At 47.0% G+C, this 19,586-nt stretch overlaps 1 protein-coding gene and 1 long non-coding RNA gene across 2 annotated transcripts; one reads left to right on the top strand and one right to left on the bottom strand.

The window, feature by feature from the left end:
* The first annotated feature begins 1,050 nt into the window (after positions 1-1,050).
* On the top strand, positions 1,051-8,409 carry LOC140460161 (uncharacterized). The gene is made up of 2 exons (XR_011953892.1): positions 1,051-1,240; positions 7,954-8,409. It is a non-coding gene; the product is annotated as an uncharacterized lncRNA (long non-coding RNA).
* Positions 8,410-12,799: 4,390 nt separating this feature from the next.
* LOC140460160 (uncharacterized) lies at positions 12,800-18,624 on the bottom strand. The gene is made up of 2 exons (XM_072554553.1): positions 18,538-18,624; positions 12,800-16,334 (listed from the first exon to the last, which is right to left on the bottom strand). Exon 2 carries the CDS (start codon positions 16,248-16,250, stop codon positions 14,970-14,972), a length of 1,281 nt encoding a protein of 426 aa, XP_072410654.1. The 5' UTR covers positions 16,251-16,334; positions 18,538-18,624; the 3' UTR covers positions 12,800-14,969.
* Positions 18,625-19,586: the final 962 nt, after the last annotated feature.

Genomic DNA, 19,586 nt, shown 5'->3' with positions numbered 1-19,586 from the left:
TCTGTGTATGCTCTCAGTGTTTTACACAAGCTCAACATTTTTATTTTGTGGTGGTTTCTGTATACAATGACAAAAACCCAATCGAGGGGTTCTGGGTGGTTTACTTACAGGGATGAGTTACAGGCAGAAATCTATTCGAGGGAACTGTCGATTTAGTGTTAACTCGGAAACCCACAATTATTTCCAATCTCTTACTGTGCTATCAACATTTTACCCAAAGTTGTGGAAGCAACAGCACGATCATGTGATGCAGCATCACTTCCTTTGATGATGTGTGCTGTGTCTGATTAGCATATTACACTATCAGAAGTGATAAAATATTCTCCAAATCCCAAGCTCAGGTTGTTTCTGTAAATGGTGAACAACAGTGTTCCTAGCACCGTTCCTTGTAGAATATTACTTCCCAGCATTTGTCAATCTGAGTAACATCCTTTAACCACTATTCGTGGTTTGGTTTAGTTGCCAACTTGTTTTCTATTCTGTTGTTGTCCTTTGATTTACACCATTTGGTCTTTGCGATTTTATATCATCTCGCAGGCCTTTTGTAACTCCAAATGTATTACATTGAGTACATTAATCTTGTCGATACTTTCTGGGACTTCTTCAAAGAATGCAATCTGGTTGGTTAAGAGTTTCAGTATTTTATTCCTTGCTGACAGCACTTTGTGATATTTTTAGTTGACATGTTTCTGTTAGATTTCTGAAGGAGTTACAGAAATGATAAGAATACACGACAACAAATATATGTTTATAATTTCAAGCAAAGGGAACAGGCTCAGAGAATGAGCAAAAAGCTGATGTGATTAGTATTTTTAAGACTGGAGATAGATTGAAAGCTTCATAAACCTCTCAAGGAACTGCTCCCGCTTTCGAGCAGCACAATGATTGTTTATGATTAATATGTGACAGATGTCCGAAACTCAGTGATAACATCAAAATCAGTTCCTTCTCCTTCCACTTCCTCTCAGAGATCACAGTCAGGTTTAATCTGAGCAGGGGGATCTCCCAGAGGGACTTGGTTACTAAAAGGAATAAGTACATTGATACTGATATGAAAATCAAATTCTGATTTTATTCTTTGCTCCAACAAACAGGTATATATTTACTGAAAGGTGACAGACCGGCAGAACTGAAACTAATTGCAAAAGACCTCCAACATCATGGCTTTAACCTCACATCAGAATGGTTAGAGCCTGCAATGAACATTCAGATTCTTTTGTGAAACATGTCCACGAGGAAGGTATGAATAGGAAATTGGACTATTGCACAGAGAATTTTATCGTCTGTTAAGTTCAAGATTTTTAGTTTATGTAAAGAAGGCTCTCAGAAAAATGTGTCAGCACAATTAGTGTCTGACTGTACACGGACTGAGGGAACAACACAAACACACATTTATCGTGGGAGACAATACACAGATTGAGGGAACGTTAGGGAACCACGGTGATAGTATGGGAACTGTGCACTAATTGAGGACGCTATGCAGGAGCACAGTTACACAGTGGGACTTTATACAGGTTGAAAGAATGCTCCAGAAATACTTACTATGGGACTGAATGCCGAGTGAGAAAGCTGAACAGAAACACAGTTGCAAGATTGTTCAGTGAGAGCGAAGTACAAATACATGGTTACAGTGCTGACTGTGCACGGAGTAAATGAACTATGGAGAAACATTTACAATGTGGGACTGCACACAGAGTGAGGGATACTTTAGTATATCAGTGACAGCATAATTGTACACAAAGTGAGGGGCTCTACAAAAACACAGTTACAGTGTCAGACCCCAATCGGAATGCGAGAAGTCGACAGAAACACAGTTAGAAGATGGGACTATACTTTCAGGATTCATTCGAGTGTGTAGTGGATATCAAGCCCTCTACTGGAGTTAGCACAAAGTTCCAAATGTTAAAATAACTACACAGAATTTCCTATTTCATCTGATTAACAGATCCAAGTAGATAGAAAGCATGGACCAAGTTTTTGTCCTGAGCAAGAAGTCAGAAAGATTGTAGCTACAGATAAACATCTGTGTATAACACAACAAACTAAAACTCCAATCCCCTTATAAACTCCTCCTTAAACTCACAGTCAGAAAAACAGACAGGGAAAAGTAGGTTTCAGACATAGGAATACCTGTAAACATTTCAGTGGTTCCTATTAACAGGTTGTTGAGGTGATCCTTATGATTATTACACCAGTTAGAATGTTGCTTTTCAATCATATTTCTGCAAACGTTTCCACTGTTTTGCACGAGACACAAAGTGCATGGTTCACTGATAAAAGGGCTGTGACGTCTCAGTTAAAAGTCACAGCTTACAACAACCCCTGAATGAAAGAGGAACAGATTTTCATGTTTAAAATGGGTTGGAACTGGAGAGACCAGAGAATCAACTCCCATGGAGATCAAACGACTTCTCTCTGTGATGTGTTTCCACCCCAAAAGGTTCAGTTCCCAGAAAACTAATGACACAATTGTTGGTAGGCAAAAGGCTTTTGCCACCGATAACTGGTCACTAGTCCATAGACCAATACATAGAAACACAGATATGTGTGGAACTATACACAGAGTAAGGGGATTCTACAGAACATAGTTGTATTGTGGGATTGTACAGATATCGAGGAAACTGTATACAAGCATAACAGAAACCAGTGTGGTGCTTTTCACAGATTGAGGGGATGATACAGAAATACATTTTAGGTCATGACTAGCACAAAAGAAGTTTTCTGTTGCTGTGTGATGTGAATGACTTTGGTTCCAGGACCTCGCAGCTGCAGTTCCTCATAATATTGTTCCAAGTCCAACCATCTTTAAGAATGGCCTTTGCTCCATCGTTAGGAAAGAAGTGGTAATGTTTTCAGTTGATTGCACAATGTATAACAACCATTCATAACTACTCATACATTGCAGCAGTCCATCTCCTTACGGAGCAAGATCTGAACCACATTCTCTCTTGGGTCGTGAAGTAGGAAGGAACTTTCACATGAGTGCCAGGCAATGACCATTTCCAACAAAGGAGACCAGAGCTATCTCCCCCTCACATCCAATCTCATTATCATCATTGAATCCCCCACTATTAATGTCTTGGAGTTACCACTGACCAAAACCGACTGGACCATCCATCTCAATACTGTGTCTCCAAGACAAGATCAGATGATGGGAATTCCCTCACGAGGAGCTGTCATGGAAAATAGCAAATTTCTTTCCCCAAAGGTCATCAGTAAACCAGATAGATTTTCTTCTGAGGATCGACAGTGGTTACATGGTCATCATTAGGTCAGATTTTGATTCCAAATATTTCTTGGGGTTGTCTGCCATGGTATCTGGGATTATATGACCCGAAAACATTACACTGGGTTTCTGCATTGTATCAGGGGAGGTATATTGGTAATGTCACTGGGCCAGTAATCCAGAAATCCATTATTAATGTTCTCAGGATATGGGGTCCAATCCCACAGTGGGACATGGTGAAATTTGAAATGATTAAAAATCTATCATAATAATATACCAATGGCGATCATGTAACCTCTGTCCTTTGTAAAAATCAATGTGGTTCACTAATGGCCTTTCGTGATGGAAATCTGCCATCCTTGACCCCAGGGCAATTAGGAATGAGCAGTAAATGCCAGCCTAGCAAATGATGACCACATCCCACAAACAAATACAAATATAAAAATACAAGTCCGGTGTGATCACCCCCACCTCCTCCCAGTATATGTGACCCCACTATGGTGATCAGCGATTTTAATAATGGGATCAAAAACACCAGATCCAAATATTCTTTGCACAGAAAGATAAGCAGCACTGTAAATAAAACATCAGGAAGCATCAAATTAGCAAGAAATAATAGACCAAACTGTGGCAAATAAACTCCAATGTTGGCAATTGTGTGGTCATCCACTTCAGAACCAGAACGGGTAGATCTGAATACTTTCAAAACAGTGATAAGTTAGGAACACTGATGGGACAAAGACTCATAGGGATTCGTACACATAGATAATTAAAATATCATCATCGGTTACAGAAAATAACAAAACATGTTTAAAAGAATGTTAGGGTTTGCGACTAAATGCTATATTTGAGAAAGCCAGGTGGTGGAGGATAAAACTGGAGCCATATTGTGACACTTACCGCGATGCACATCCTCCCTCATCCCCATCCTCCCTCATCCTTATCCTCCCACATCTCCATCCTTCCTCATCCCCATTCTCCAACATTCCCAACCCATCTCATCCACATCCTCACTCTTCCCTGTCCTTTCTCATTCCCATCCTCCTTCATCCCCATCCTCCCACATTCCCATCCACTCTCATCCCTTTCTTCCCACATCCCCATCCTCCCTCATTCTTCTCCTCTGAGATGCCCATCGTCCGTCATCCCATTTCTCCTGTATCCCCATCCTACCCCATTCCCATCCTCCTATATCCCCATCCTCCCTCATCCCCATCCTCCCTCATCCCCATCCTCCCACATTCCCATCCTCCCACATCCCCTTCCTCCCTCATCCCCATCCTCCCTCATCCTCATCCTCCCACATGACCATCCTCCCTCATCCCCATCCTCCCACATCCCCATCCTCCCTCATCCCCATCCTCCCACATTCCCATCCTCCCACATCCCCTTCCTCCCTCATCCCCATCCTCCTACATTCCCATCCTCCCTCATCCCCATCCTCCCTCATCCCCATCCTCCCTCATCCCCATCCTCCCACATCCCCATCCTCCTACATCCCCATCCTCCCACATTCCCATTTCTCCTGTATCCCCATCCTCCCTCATCCCCATCCTCCCTCATCCCCATCCTCCCACATCCCCATCCTCCCTCATATACTTTCTGTGGAATGTGGACATTGCCAGCCTGGCCTGCATTTCTTGCCTGTCCCTAGTTGCCCCCTTGAGAAGGTGGTGGTGAGCTGTCTTCTTGAACCGCTGCAGTCCACCTGCTGTGGTTGACCCACAATGCCATTCGGGAGTGAATTCCCGGATCTTGACCCAGCGACACTGAAGAAACGGTGATGTATTTCCAAGTCAGGATGGTCAGTGGCTTAGAGGGGAACTTGAAGTTGGTGGTGTTCCCACATATCGACCTGAACAGGTGATGGTCTCCATTTCGTCATTAAAACTTCCATTTTAAGATCCTAACATTCTGGGACACACTCAGATCCTGCTTCTGTGTACGCTTTTTGATACAACTGCTTTGTTGTAATTTGACTAACCTCTCTGAACTAAAAATATCCACTTTGTCCTCCACCTGTTTCTGTTTTTTTTCTCAGCCATTCAATCAAACAACGTTTCTGATAATTGAACTTTAATTTCCTTATCTTTATTCTTTGATTTCCCTCCTATTTTAACCTGTGGCTTTGTGACCTTTTTACCACAGAGTCAGGAGAATTCCCAGGATATACTGCCTGTAACATCTTACTGCCTGATTTTCCACTGGCCTTTCAACCACAATAGGTATCCCTCCCACCTGTGATCCAGCTGTATCATACCTGAGGATAAACTGGATTAGAGAATCTCACCCTGTTATAAACGATCTGCATTATCTTCAAAGACATCTCATCCTCCTTTACGACCTGAGCATTTCTCTTTTCCCCAGTTTCTATCCCTCACAGATTGGAATTGATGCTCAAAGTCAAACTTTGATTTTATCAACAACCCATAATCATCAGCCATTTCAGCTGCTAATCTTGCTGCGTTAACACTCTGCCCTTCCACCAGTTCTCAAATTCAGGAAGTGTATATTTGAACTCCTCCAAGCTAATGGTCTCTCTCACATGTACTTAATGATCATACTGCTATGAAGGTTTAGATATGTACTGTCCCTTTAAGAGGGACTGGAAGCTGGCATGGGCTGAGAAAGGCACAAAGTGTGCGGAAAGAATCTAAAATGTAAAATTTGACTATGAAACCTATAGTGCAGAGGAGTTGCCATGATACAAAAACAAATTCGATTCGGTCAATTAGTTTAAATTATAGCCAGATACCAAAATTAAATCAAATTTGAATTTAGTGTTTTCATGACAACAAACCAATGAAATGATCCGATGCTTTGAGGTATAAAACCAGATACGTCGAACAGTTAAGGGGAGAACTACCAAAAAAACCAACAACTGCAGATTGCTAGCTGCATAACAGAGGAAGATATAAAGAGAAGATTGGACAGCTGGCTGGTTTTGAAATTTGAATTTTTTTTTGTAAATCTTAATCGTGTTTTTAATCGCTCAGTATTGTAGAGTGGGGAGGTAAAGGAAACATTTAAGAAAAAGGAGTTGTAAATAGTTGTTGGCTTTAATATTTTCCATTGGACTTAAAAAGTAAATTGTTAATTTTTCCTTCAAATAGTGATCTTTGCCTCTTGAAATTTAACAGATTACGGCACAAGATGAGCTTCTCTGTTTGTCAGGTTTAAATTAGCAGGAGGGGTTTACCCCGTGTTGTAACAGTTTGGGGACTTTCGTCCAGGATTTGAACAGGTTTAGACAGATTCAGTCTGAGATTTGGACAGATTTGTAAACATTTGGAATACGAGAAAAACCCAGTCGATTTAAACATTTGCAGATTAGTGTCCCATTTCTTGAAATAAAACATAGGTGAGACAACTTGTTTAATTTCGGTGACTTGTTGTTGGTGAAATTAAAAGCGAGAGAAATGGCTCTTAAAATTGCTAAAGAGGTTCTGGGGTTTGAAAATGATTCTCAACTTTGCCAGAAAATTTAGAAGGAAAGAAAAAAGCCATACTTTTAGAATTAGCAAAGAAGTTGGATTTGGGTTTAACCAAGGACAAAAGTAAAGCTGAAATTGTAAAGGAATTACTCAAACATTTGTGTCAGAGAAACAGACAAGTGCATTAGAGGTAGAAAAAAACATGAATTACAATTGAGGAAAATGGAGATAAAAGATAAAGAAAGAGAGAGAAGGTTTTTAGCTGAGCAAAGAGAGAGAGAAGAAAGGGAGACAGAAAGAGAGAGAGAAGAGAGACAGAGGAAAAAGAAAGAGAGAGAAGGTTCTTAGCTGAGCAAAAAGTGAGAGAAGTTGCGACTGAGTCAGCAAAGTCGTTAACAGGATGGAGATTAAAAGAGAACATAGTGATATATACAAATATGTCAAAACTCTGCCACGTTTTGATGAGAAAGATGCTGAAGCCTTCTTTATTTCATTTGAAAAAGTGGCGAGACAGATGAAGTGGTCTGAGAATTTATGGGTAATGCCAGTTCAGACCAAACTGGTAGGCAGAGCTAGTGAGGTATTTGTCTCACTGTCAGATGAGGGGTCAACAGATGATGAAGAGTTCAAACAACCTATTTTAAGTTCTTATGGATTGGTACCAAAAGTGTATGGACAGCCATTCAGAAACATAAAGAAGGAACCAGGTCAGGCTTATGTTCAGTTCGTAAAACATTAAACATAGTCATTTTGATAGATGGGTGCTGACTTTCAAAAGAGAGAAGACCTATGAGGGGCTAAGAGCTAATTGTGCTGGAGGAGTTTAAAAACTCACTTCTAGAGATGGTAAGAATTCATGTGGATGAACAGACAGTTCACAAAGTGATAAGAGCAGCAGGATGAGCAGATGAAAACATCTTGGTGCAGAAGACAAACTTCAGGCCAGAATTTCACCCTGTGAGGGATAGAAGTTGGGAGAAGGGGAGATCCTACACTATGAAAGAATGAGTAGAGAACACTGGTCAGAATTTAACACAGGTTAATAGAGAAGCCCAATGTAATGTTAAAAGATTAAATGGGAATATCTCTGTAGACATTCATGTAATATTAAAGAGTTAGACTGCAAAGCTGAAGATTCTGGAAGTGGGTTGGGGTGACATTCTGTCTCCCAGATAGCATGCAGGAATGTGGATAACTGTCCAGTGTAATTCATGCTTCATTTAGTCATTTACTACTACTCCCCCTCCTATTATCAAATTAAACTCTCATTTAATCTCTTCTGTCCTTTCATAGCCAGGTTTGCTTGCATGATTATCCCCAACACTGAGGCCAGCACACCTCCACTGTCTAAGGAAGAAGCAAAGCCAGAACCCATTTGCAGGGCCACCCTGAAGCTTGGACACATCACACCGACATTGTCTTGGGGAATCACTGAGTCAGGAAATCATCTGCATAATGATTCCCCAGGATGGGAACAATAGCATTTGCATTATCTCCGAGGATGATCTCGTCCTACCATTGGAGCTGGGGTAACATGTGACTGTGAGTGACTGGGGGTTGTCTTGAGTGGCATGTGACTGTGGGGGAGTGGCCAGAGCATCTGTAAGCATTGCCAACTGACCTGGATAAAGGGGATGTAGTTTCTTTGTTCAGGGTCTCTCTTCTGACTTGACTGCACACGCCTGGGAAGAGTATCAGAGGGGTTACCTCGCTTGTACAGGCTTTATTAAAGTTTAACTGTTTTCAGAAGTTGGTGTGAGTAAATTGCATCATGTGTGTGAAACCTCTGGAAAAGAACCGAACATATGGTGGTAGCGGTGGGATTCCAACATACACGGAGCTTCCAGGTGGACTGAATAAGCAAGTGCCTGAATGTTGGTGGTGTGAGATGGATGGGTCCACAAGGTAAACTTCACCTTGATCTCTCTCTCTCTAAACTTCACACCCAGTTGACCCCTTGTCTCCTGGGACTCGATGGTGATGGAATCTTTGAGCTACTCCTGCACTTGGACACTAACAAGTCACTTTGCACGAAGCTGGGGTTTTAAAGGGATTAGAGTCCCCAGGGTTAAATCATGGTCAGTGTTCCCAAGGTTGAATCAGGGTGAGAGTCCCCAGGGTTAAATCGGGGTGAGAGTCCCCCAGGGTTGAATCAGGGTGAGAGTCCCCAGGGTTAAATCAGGGTGAGAGTCCCCCAGGGTTGAATCAGGGTGAGAGTCCCCAGGGTTAAATCAGGGTGAGAGTCCCCGGGGTTAAATCGGGGTTAGAGTCCCCCAGGGTAAATCGGGGTGAGAGTCCCCCAGGGTTAAATCGGGGTGAGAGTCCCCCAGGGTTAAATCAGGGTGAGAGTCCCCCAGGGTTAAATCGGGGTGAGAGTCCCCCAGGGTTAAATCAGGGTGAGAGTCCCCGGGGTTAAATCGGGGTGAGAGCCCCCTAGGGTTAAATCAGGGTTAGAGTCCCCAGGGTTAAATCGGGGTGAGAGTCCCCCTGGGGTTAAATCAGGGTGAGAGTCACCAGGGTTGAATCACGGTGAGAGTCCCCAGGGTTAAATCAGGGTGAGAGACCCCCAGGGTTAAATCAAGGTTAGAGTCCCCCAGGGTTAAATCGGGGTTAGTGTCCCCAGGGTTAAATCAAGGTTAGAGTCCCCCGGGTTAAATCGGGGTGAGAGTCACCAGGGTTAAATCGGGGTTAGAGTCCCCAGGGTTAAATCGGGGTGAGAGTCCCCCTGGGGTTAAATCAGGGTGAGAGTCACCAGGGTTGAATCACGGTGAGAGTCCCCAGGGTTAAATCAGGGTGAGAGATCCCAGGGTTAAATCGGGGTTAGAGTCCCCGGGGTTAAATCAGGGTGAGAGTCCCCAGGGTTAAATCGGGGTTAGAGTCCCCAGGGTTAAGTTGGGTTTAGAGCCCCCCAAGGTTAAATCGGGATGAGAGCCCCCCAGGGTTAAATCGGGGTTAGAGTTCCCAAGGGTTAAATCGGGGTGAGAGTCCCCAGGGTTAAATCAGGGTTCGAGTCCCCCAGGGTTAAATCGGGGTTCGAGTCCCCCGGGGTTAAATCAGGGTTTGAGTCCCTCGGGTTAAATCGGGGTGAGAGTCCCCAGGGTTAAATCAGGGTGAGAGTCCCCGGGGTTAAATCGGGGTTAGAGTCCCCCAGGGTTAAATCAGGGTTAGAGTCCCCCAGGGTTAAATCGGGATGAGTGCCCCCCAGGGTTAAATCGGGGTGAGAGTTCCCAGGGTTAAATCGGGGTTAGAATCCCCGGGCTTAAATCCAGGTGAGGGCCCCCAGGGTTAAATCGGGGTTAGAGTCCCCAGGGTTAAATCGGGATTACAGTCCCCAGGGTTAAACCAGCCTTAGAGCTCCCCAGGATTAAATCGGGGTTAGAGTCCCCCAGGGTTAAATCAGGGTTAGAGTCCCCAGGGTTAAATCGGGGTGAGAGATCCCGGGGTTAAATCGGGGTTAGAGTCCCCCAGGGTTAAATCAGGGTTAGAGCTCCCCAGGGTTAAATTGAGGTGAGAGTCCCCCAGGGTTAAATCGGGGTGAGAGACCCCGGGGTTAAATCGGGGTTAGAGTTCCCCAGGATTAAATCGGTGTGAGGGCCCCCCCAGGGTTAAATTGGGGTTAGAGTTCCCCAGGGTTAAATCGGGGTGAGAGTCCCCAGGGTTAAATCAGGGTTAGAGTCCCCCATGGTTAAATCGGGGTTCGAGTCCCCCGGGGTTAAATCAGGGTTCGAGTCCCCAGGGTTAAATCAGGGTGAGAGTCCCCGGGGTTAAATCGGGGTTCAAGTCCCCGGGGTTAAATCGGGGTTCAAGTCCCCGGGGTTAAATTGGGGTGAGGGCCCCCTAGGGTTAAATCGGGGTGAGAGTCCCCCAGGGTTAAATCGGGGTGAGAGTCCCCAGGGTTAAATCAGGGTGAGGGCCCCCCAGGGTTAAATCAGGGCGAGAGTCCCCCGGGGTTAAATCAGGGTGAGAGTCCCCCAGGGTTAAATCAGGGTGAGTCCCCAGGGAAAGCGGGAGTTCGGAGCCCCGGGATACAGTACACCAGGTAAAGTGGAGTCACTGTGTCTGTCTCAGCACCCTGCCTTAGACCGGTTGTTCAGAGGGGAGATCCCCCACACGAAGGTCAGGAACCTGAAGTGAGTACAGAGGCTGCCAGGACAGTTCCATAAAGGTCAGCTCGAGAAAGAAATATATACACAATAACATGGGGCAAGTGTTAGATAGGTCAGGGGCTGGAACCCCTTTGTATGGATTATACCCGAGGTGACCCTCAGAATGAGGAAAGGCTCAGATGTTTAAATAAGAAATTGGGTAATGAAACCTGGCCACTAGGAGGGACGTGGGACAGAGAGAAATGTTTAAAGGGCGAGGAGGCAATCTGGAAGTGCAATGTGGGCACTCGGTGGGAAACTTTAATAACTGTGTGGCGAAAAGCAGCTGAGGAATTAAAAGGCAAATCTCAGCAGAGTAGGTGGGAGAACAGCACACGTCAGACAGGGATTAGATTATGTGATAACGAGGGTAACCCTAAACCTTGGGCAGTGATAAAGACACAGTGCGAGGATCATGATCGAAATGAGAGAAACCAAGAAAAGCTAAAAGGCACTAGACAGACGAACAGACCAGGGTTAAAATGCGAAACCCAGCTACTGGACGAGAGCAAAACGGAGGTACCTCCAGACATGTCTGGTCTGCTGATGTTGTTCCAAATTGGTGACACTGATGAGCAGGAGTGCCCTGCACCCCCCCCCCCCACACCCCACCCCTCATATCGGCCGCTCTCCCCTCCTACCCCTACTCGCGCCGTGACACCCCAACCAAGATCCACTGGCCCGTGACCACCACCCTCACTGTATCCTTCACTGCCGCCTGTCTCCCCACACTCTATCCCTCAGTCACAGGGAAGTTCAGATCCCCCCCCCCCCAGGTCCTGACCAGAACCAGGCTCCTGAAAGCTTCACTGACCCAGTCGCTTTCAGGCCGCGATGCAACACTAAAAAAGACAAATAGACAGGTCCTTTTCAGACGCACAGAGAACAGGTCACACCATCCTATAACCCTGTCACAGACAGTGGTAGTGAACATGACGGGCCCCATGATTACAGCCCCAACAGCAACACCTGGCCCAGAGAGGTCGCAAATCAAATGGCTAACCCTGGCCTGCCTAACCCAACCAGAACAGGCAACGCCACCCATAAACATGAACAGAGGCAGTTCCCGACCTGGACAGTCCCTAACCCAAACCCTGGCTCAGCGGGACAGACCACCAGACATTTACACCGCCTGGAAAGCCCAAGAGATGTGCTTGATTATGTCCCACACACTTCCCCCCCGCCGCGCGCCCCCCCCAAAAACCGAAAGACGAGTCCAGAGGATTTCATTGATTATATTACAGGGACAATTCAAATGTATCTAGCCACACCTCAGGACCTCTTCAGTCTGTGCTGCTTGGCTCTGGCCCCAAGCGAGGGTTCGAGATGGAAACCCCAGTTGGGGGTTACAATGATTGGGAGGCCTTTTCCAGAGGCGTTCCCCAGCTCGGGGACCAGATCCTGGTGATTGGGGGGTGCGGGGGCTCTCCAGAGAAGTCTGCAACAACACCAGGTATATATAATGAGGGTATTGGAGTGCAGCCCAAAGCAGGAGGAGGCCAGTTCAGATCGGCTTTGCTCCACATACTCCACCCATGTAGGGGACACCACTTGTCATGTAGGAAATCCCTCGCCCCAGCTTTAATGCACTACTATTACAATGTATCCCAGAGCGGGTAGCTACTGCTGTTCAAACCAATAATATGGATTGGCCGGATAACACCCGCCAACAAATGAGAAGAGCGCTCACTTATTACTGACATAGTCTGAAAGGCCCTAAACAGGCAACAGACAAGCATGAAATTATACAGCACCCTCCCCCCCCCCGCCCACCCCCTCACAAAGATTCTAATGTCCCTGTTACAGGCCCTGACTCCCTCAGGAACCACCCAATGGACCCCCACCCTTGTCCCAGGAGTGGGTCGATGGATATGACCATACACATGCTGTTCACCTGAATGGCCTCAGTGCAATGTTTCATCGTTCCCCTGACACCCCTCCACCCACTTTCCACAACTAGCACGGCTGCCCTTGACCCTGTGGTGGCTACCCCCCCCCACCCCCACCACTTCACGGACAATGACACGGCCAATACAGACCTGTTTTCACTGTGGTGTGGATGGTCATTGGTGGTGAGACTGCCCACTGTTACACCTGCGATACAGAACCCCAGACAGGGGATGAGTTTGCTCTGCTGCCCCCTTCCCAGCCCCTGATTATCCTCCTTTCAGCTCTACCCTGTCCTGTCTAAAGACCCCAAGGATGAAACGGTCGTCTGCTTGACTGTTGAGGATAAGGAAATCCCCTTCCTGATTGATACTGGTACCACTGCCTCAACATTTGAGACTTCCTGTGTGGGCTCACATACAGCTCTATACACCTGAGTGGTCTAACTGGACAGGAAAGGCAGTGTCCCCGAACAGCACCACTCATGATTCAGTTTGGGGCCCCCCGTACTGGTGTAGGCAGAAGTGTGGGGAGTAACATAAAGCTGGGTGGGATGGTGAACTGTGAAGTATAATCCAGGGAATTACAGACCAGTCAGTCTTCTGTTAGTGCTGGGTAAACGATTGGCCAGGATTTATGATTCCTTGGAAAACCACAGTTTGATTAGAGACAGTCAGTATAGCTTTGTGAGGGCCCAGGTCATGCCTCACAAGCCTGACTGATTCCTTTTGAGAATGTGACAAAACACATTGATGAAGGCAGAGCTGTGGATGTGATGCACATGGATCTTAGCAACACATTTGATAGGCTCATTCAGAAAGGAAAGAGCGTGGGATACTGGGAAATTTGGCTGTCTGGATACAGAATTGGCTGGCCGTTAGAAGACAGAGGGTGGTAGCAGATGGAAAGTATTCAGCCTGGAGCTCGGTGACCAGTGGTGTTCTGCAGGGACCTGTTCTGGGACCTCTTCTCTATGATTTTTATAAAGGGCTAGGATAAGGAAGTGGAAGGGTGGGTTAGTAGGTTTGCCGATGACATGAAGCTTGGTGGTGTTGTTGATAGTGTGGAGGGCTGTTGTAGGTTGAGACACTGACAGGATATAGAACTGGGCTGAGTGTGGCAGGTGGAGTTTAACCTGGAAAAGAGAAGTCATTCACTTTGAAAGGTTGAATTTGAATGCAGAACACAGGGTTAAAAGCAGGATTCTTGTCAGTGTGGAGGAACAGAGGGATCTTGGGGTCCATGTCCATAGATCCCTCAATGTTGCCACCCAAGTTGGTAGGGTTGTGTAGAAGGCATATGGTGTGTTGCCTTTCATTAGCAGGGGAATTGAGTTCAAGAGCCGTGAGGTTATGCTGCAGCTCTATAGAGCCCTGGTTAGAGCACACTTGGTATATTGTGTTCAGTTATGGTCCCCTCATTACAGGAAGGATGCACAAGCTTTTGAGATGGTATGGAGGAGATGTACCAGGATGCGGCCTGGACTGGAGGGCATGTCTTATAATGAAAGGTTGAGGGAGCTAGGGATTTTCCTCATTGTAGCAAAGGATGAGAGGTGATGTGATAGAGGTGTATAAGACGATTAGAGGCATAGATAAAGTGGATAGCCAGAGGCTTTTTCCCAGGGGAATGTCTATCACAAGAGGGCATAATTTGAAGGTGATTAGAGGAAGGTTTAGGGGAGATGTTAGAGGTAGGCTCTTTACTCAGAGTGGCGGGTGCCAGCAGTGGTAGTCGAGTCAATTACATTAGGGACAGTTAAGTGACTGTTGGCTCGGCAAAAGTGAGGACTGCAGATGCTGGAGATTAGAGGGGTGCTGGAAAAGCACAGCAAGTCAGGCAGCATCCGAGGAGCAGGAACATCAACGTTTCAGGCAGGAGCCCTTCATCTCTTAGTACAAAGGAGGGTATGTAGGTCAGTCTAATCTTAGAGTAGGATAGAAGGCTGGCACAACATTGAGGGCAGAAGGGTCTGTACTCTACTATGTTAACAAACTGAAGGGGGAATAGCTGGAAAAACAAGTGAGATGGAGAAAGGTACAGCAGGATAGGGTGATGGGTGCTTGATGAAGAGAGAATGGAACGAGGCTCAAGTGGTGAAGAACTGTGTTCTCAGACCAATTGAGCCAAATGGCCTGTGCTGTAGCGTTCATGTGACACCATGAGAGATTCAATGAAGGGGACCATCAACTGAACAGGCTGCAACCCAAAGGAACCCAACACAGGAATTCACCAAGTACTTTTTACTTCAGGCCTCCTACCATCAGGGTCACCATGCTAGGAAGCAGGATGAACTCGCTGGTGCCTCAGGAGGTGGGAGGACCGAATGAAGCCCTTCCCACACACGGAGCAAGTGAACGGCCTCTCGTCTGTGTGGACTCGCTGGTGCCTCAGGAGGTAGGACGAGTCTGTAAATCCCTTCCCACACTCCGAGCAGGCGAATGGTCGCACTGCAGCGTGATAGCGCTGGTGTATCACCAGGCTTTTGGTGCTTTTAAAACACTTCCCGCAGGTCGAACAGGGGAACGGTCTCTCGTCGGTGTGGACCTGCTGGTGGGTCAGTAGTTTGGAGGACAGAACGAATCCCTTCCCGCACACAGAGCAGGTGAACGGCCTCTCGCCAGTGTGGATGCGCTGGTGGGTCAGGAGGGCGGAGGATTGAATGAACCCTTTCCCACACACTGAGCAAGTGAACGGCCTCTCCCCGGTGTGGACCCGCTGGTGGGTCAGGAGGGCGGACGACCAAGCGAATCCTTTCCCGCACACTGAGCAGGTAAACGGCTTCTCCCCAGTGTGGACCCGCTGGTGTGTTTCCCGGTTGGAAGCCTGGGCAAACTCCTTCCCACAGTCTCGGCAGGGGAACGGCCTCTCCCCCGTGTGGACCCGCTGGTGGGTCAGCAGGTTGGAGGTGCAGGCAAACTTTCTGCCACACGCGGGGCAGGCGAATGGCCTCTCGCCAACTCCCTGCAGCTGATGTCTCCTCTGCTTCGGGTTGCGTTTATCAGAACTCTGAAACCCTTGTGCATCGATGTGAAACCGCTGGTGCCTCAGGAGGGAAGATGATCGAGTGAACTCTTTCCCACAAGAGGAGCACTCGAGGAGCGGCTGAACAGAGTGGCTCTTCCAGTGCCTCTGCAGGTCAGATAGCTGAGTGAATCCCTTCCCACACACCGAGCAGGAGAAAGGCCTCTGCCCAGTGTGTCGGCATTGGTCTCGCTTTGTCTCCTGCGCGCTCTTGGTGCCCTTGGCACGGTCAGAACATCTCCACGGTGTCTTGTCACAGTGAACCCACTTGTGTGCCTGTAGGTTGGAGGGATAGGACAAACCCTTCCCACATGCACAGTAGGTAAACCCACTCTCCTCAGTGGCAGGACGCTGACCATCTTCCAACACGGAGAGTGAGCTGAATCCTGTCTCGCCGTGCCCACCTTCCCCTGGATCCTCCTCGCTGTGACAGTGCACGTGTCTCTCCAGGTCAGGCGAAAGGATGATGGTGAGACCACACCCGGTACAAGTGTGTGGTTTGTCCACCAGTCGGTCGCTGCTTTCTCCTTCCATGTGCAAACACCGACAATATTGAGACCCCCCAATGGAACTAGCTCCTGGATCAGATCTTAAAGAGAGGCCTCGTATGTAAAACCCCTGTAAAATGAATGGAGAAACAGAAAGATGGAGCACAATTACTTTGCAGCCAATTTTCTCTCCGAAGAAGAATAAAATGGCTTTCTCTGAGCACGTTGGCAGGAAGCGGAGAGTCGGGGGGGGGGGGGGGGGGAGGGGAAGGTTAAGCACAGACAGAGGAGTGGAGATGGAAGCAGACAGTTGTGAAATTGGCAGTGATTGTAAATGAAGACATTCACGATTTCGGAAGCAGATCATGTGACTGCTGCACCAGGTCAAGGGGAGGGGATGGCGCATTGGTAATGGCACTTGACACATCATCTGAAACCCCAGGCTAATGCTCTGAGGACATGGACTCAAATCACTGACTGTGGAGTAGAAAGCCAAATTTACTGATAACACAAAGAAGAAGGGCTTTGAAAGCAATCGAAAAGTACATATGAGTTCGGACCAGACATTTAACTCTTCAAGCCTGTTCTGCCGTTCAATAATATTAATCCACGATCTCATCCATCCATCAATATCCATCCACTTACTGACTTGTTTGTCAAGAATCGATGTAATTCTGCCTTACAATGGTTCAAAGTCTTCTTCCATTACTATTTCCTCTTCCTATTTGTTTTAGATTGTCAACTCTTAATTTTGAAACAGTGGTCCCCCGTTCTAGAACGTCCTTCAAGGGAGAACATCCTTTACAGAAGTAGCAGGAAAAGCTCAGTAGGTCTGACAGCATCTGTGAAGAGAAATCAGAGTTGACGTTTTGCATCCAGAGATCCTTCCTCAGAAAGGACCTGAAATGTTAGCTTTGATTTCTCTTCATAGATGCTGCCAGACCTGCTGAGCTTTCCAGCGACTTCTGTCTTTGTTTCTGACCTACAGGATCTGCAGGGTTTTTTTTCTTTTCACATCTACCCTGACAAGATTTGGAGCAGCTGGTGTTGGGCTGGGGTGGATAAAGTTAAAAATCAACAACACCAGGTTATAGTCCGTCAGGTATTTTTTAAAATCAGATTCTCTCCAGTGTGGAAACAGGCCCTTCAGCCCAACAAGTCCACACCGACCCTCTGAAGAGTAACCCACCCATACACATTTCCCTCTGACTGATGCACCTAACACTATGGACAATTTAGCATGGTCAATTCACCTGACCTGCACATCTTTGGACTGTGGGAGGAAACAGGAGCACCCGGAGAAACCCGCACAGACACGGGAAGAATGTGCAAACTCCACACAGACAGTCACCGAAGGTTGAAATTGAACTTGGGACTCTGGTGCTGTGAGGCAGCAGTGCTGACCACTAAGCCACCATACCGGAATAATTGCTACTATATTCCACTTTGGAAATAGAACTAGTCTGACTCAAGATTGGGATACAGACAGACTTAAATCCCACACCTTTAATGCATTGTCTGAGCTGTGTTGGCACCTTTTGTTATAAAACCTGAAGCTGTCTTGAAAATTTGACTTAAAAGAAGTTCTGGGATTTACATATTGAAGAACCGAAACTAGTAAACCCATTCTAAAAGATGAAAGACTTAATCTCAGTTTGTTCAATCTATCATTTCATCTGCATAACACTGTAATCTTTTGCAATAAATTCTGTGTCTTATCATCCTGCTTCACAACCACTTGATGAGGAAGCAGCGCTTCAAAAGCTAGTGCCTCCAAATAAACCTCTTGTTGTGTGAAGTTTAACCCTAACAAGAGTCCTCAATCAGTTTGACTCTTACCCATCTCAACTACAGTCCTAATCTATTCAATCACAGAAACACCCGCCAATTCCAGGCGTAAACTGTCTCGAGTAGGCTTCCAACGGCGTTTACATCCTTCCCTTGAATAAGGTGACCCATGACCCACAATAGTAGGGCAGGCTCAAGGAAGCTGAACGGCCTTGCTGCTGTTCCTGGTGCTGGCTGGTCTGCAGCATCCCGGGGAGCTCAGCTGAGAAACTTCCCTTGCCGGTCGGGTGGTTGGTCAGCCACTGGCGGGAGATGGGCCCCCACAAGAGCGGCTGGGCCATCCCACAAAGCCCCGCGCGGCAGAAAGGACTGTATTTGTTCCATGGGGGGAGAGACGCGCATGCGCAAGATGGCCCCAGGTCACCACCTCCCCCCCCCCGCCCAGAAGAGCTGATATAACCCTTCCGAGGGGGAGGGGTGTCAACATCGGAGAGAATAGAGCGGGCGGGTGATACAAATAAAAATGAAAGAAAGAAAAGACCAACCGGATCATCCGGGAGCTTTCCCTCCCGGTGGAACCAAACCGGAGCCACCTCGGTGACAGAGCCAAACCACGTGACCGTCCCATCAAGGGGGCGGGACTGTCATCTGATCAACATGTGTTCACACCAATAGGCAGCTCAGATCTCACTTGGAGGACCAATGGTCGACCAACCAATCGGAGCACCGATATGCGGCCACCTCCACCTCGTCCTGGGAGTCTTGAGGTGGAGCTGAGGCCATTCATCCCATCGATTTCGCTCTGCTATGCAACCACTGAACTGGTAGCCCTTGATGTTTTTTTTCTGCCACTGCCCTATCCCTTAATTTCCTTACTGACTCTGGACCATTCGCCTCCAGGTGGGTTAGTCATGGGAAATGCAGGGTTACAAGGGATAGGGGAGGGGAAATGGAGGTCTGTCTGGGATGCTCTTCACAGGGTCAGTATGAAACCGTTGGGCCGAATGGCCTGTTTCCACAGTGTAGGGAACCTCTGATTCTATGATGAAGAGTCATCGCGACTTGAAACATTAGCTTGCTCTCTCTCTCCATGGATGCACGTCTGACCCGGTGTGATCTTCAGCTTTTTAAAATTGTTTTCACAAGACAGATCGTCCGTGTGAGAATCTGATAACAACCTCCCAGATCGGGGCTGTGGTTACCACCCAGCCACTGATGGACAAGAAATTCGCCGTCGATGTGGGAATTTGGGAACTGGACCGTAGCCCTGTCTCCTGAATGCTGCCCAGACCTTTGGGGAAGAAACAGACCATTTATACCCTTATCTGTTGGAACAGACTCTGGGAGACTGCCTGCAAAACCTCTTCCTGAGTGGGAGAGAACAATTATACCATCTGTCCTCTACAGCACTCTTGCAAAGTCCCAAAGAGACATTTTGTGTTCTTGTGAATTTGATGATCTGCTATCCAGAACATGGGTCACAGAATCCCTAATGTGCAAGTACAAGATATTTGATCCATCAATTCTGCACCGACCCTCCAAAGGGCATCCTACCCAGGTCCACTTCATTCCATAACCCGCATTTCCTATGGCT

This window comes from Chiloscyllium punctatum, chromosome 36 (genome assembly GCF_047496795.1).
Source record: "Chiloscyllium punctatum isolate Juve2018m chromosome 36, sChiPun1.3, whole genome shotgun sequence".
Lineage (NCBI taxonomy): Eukaryota > Metazoa > Chordata > Chondrichthyes > Orectolobiformes > Hemiscylliidae > Chiloscyllium > Chiloscyllium punctatum.
The sequence above is the reverse complement of the archived record's forward strand: the minus strand, read 5'-3'. Positions and strand labels throughout refer to the sequence as shown.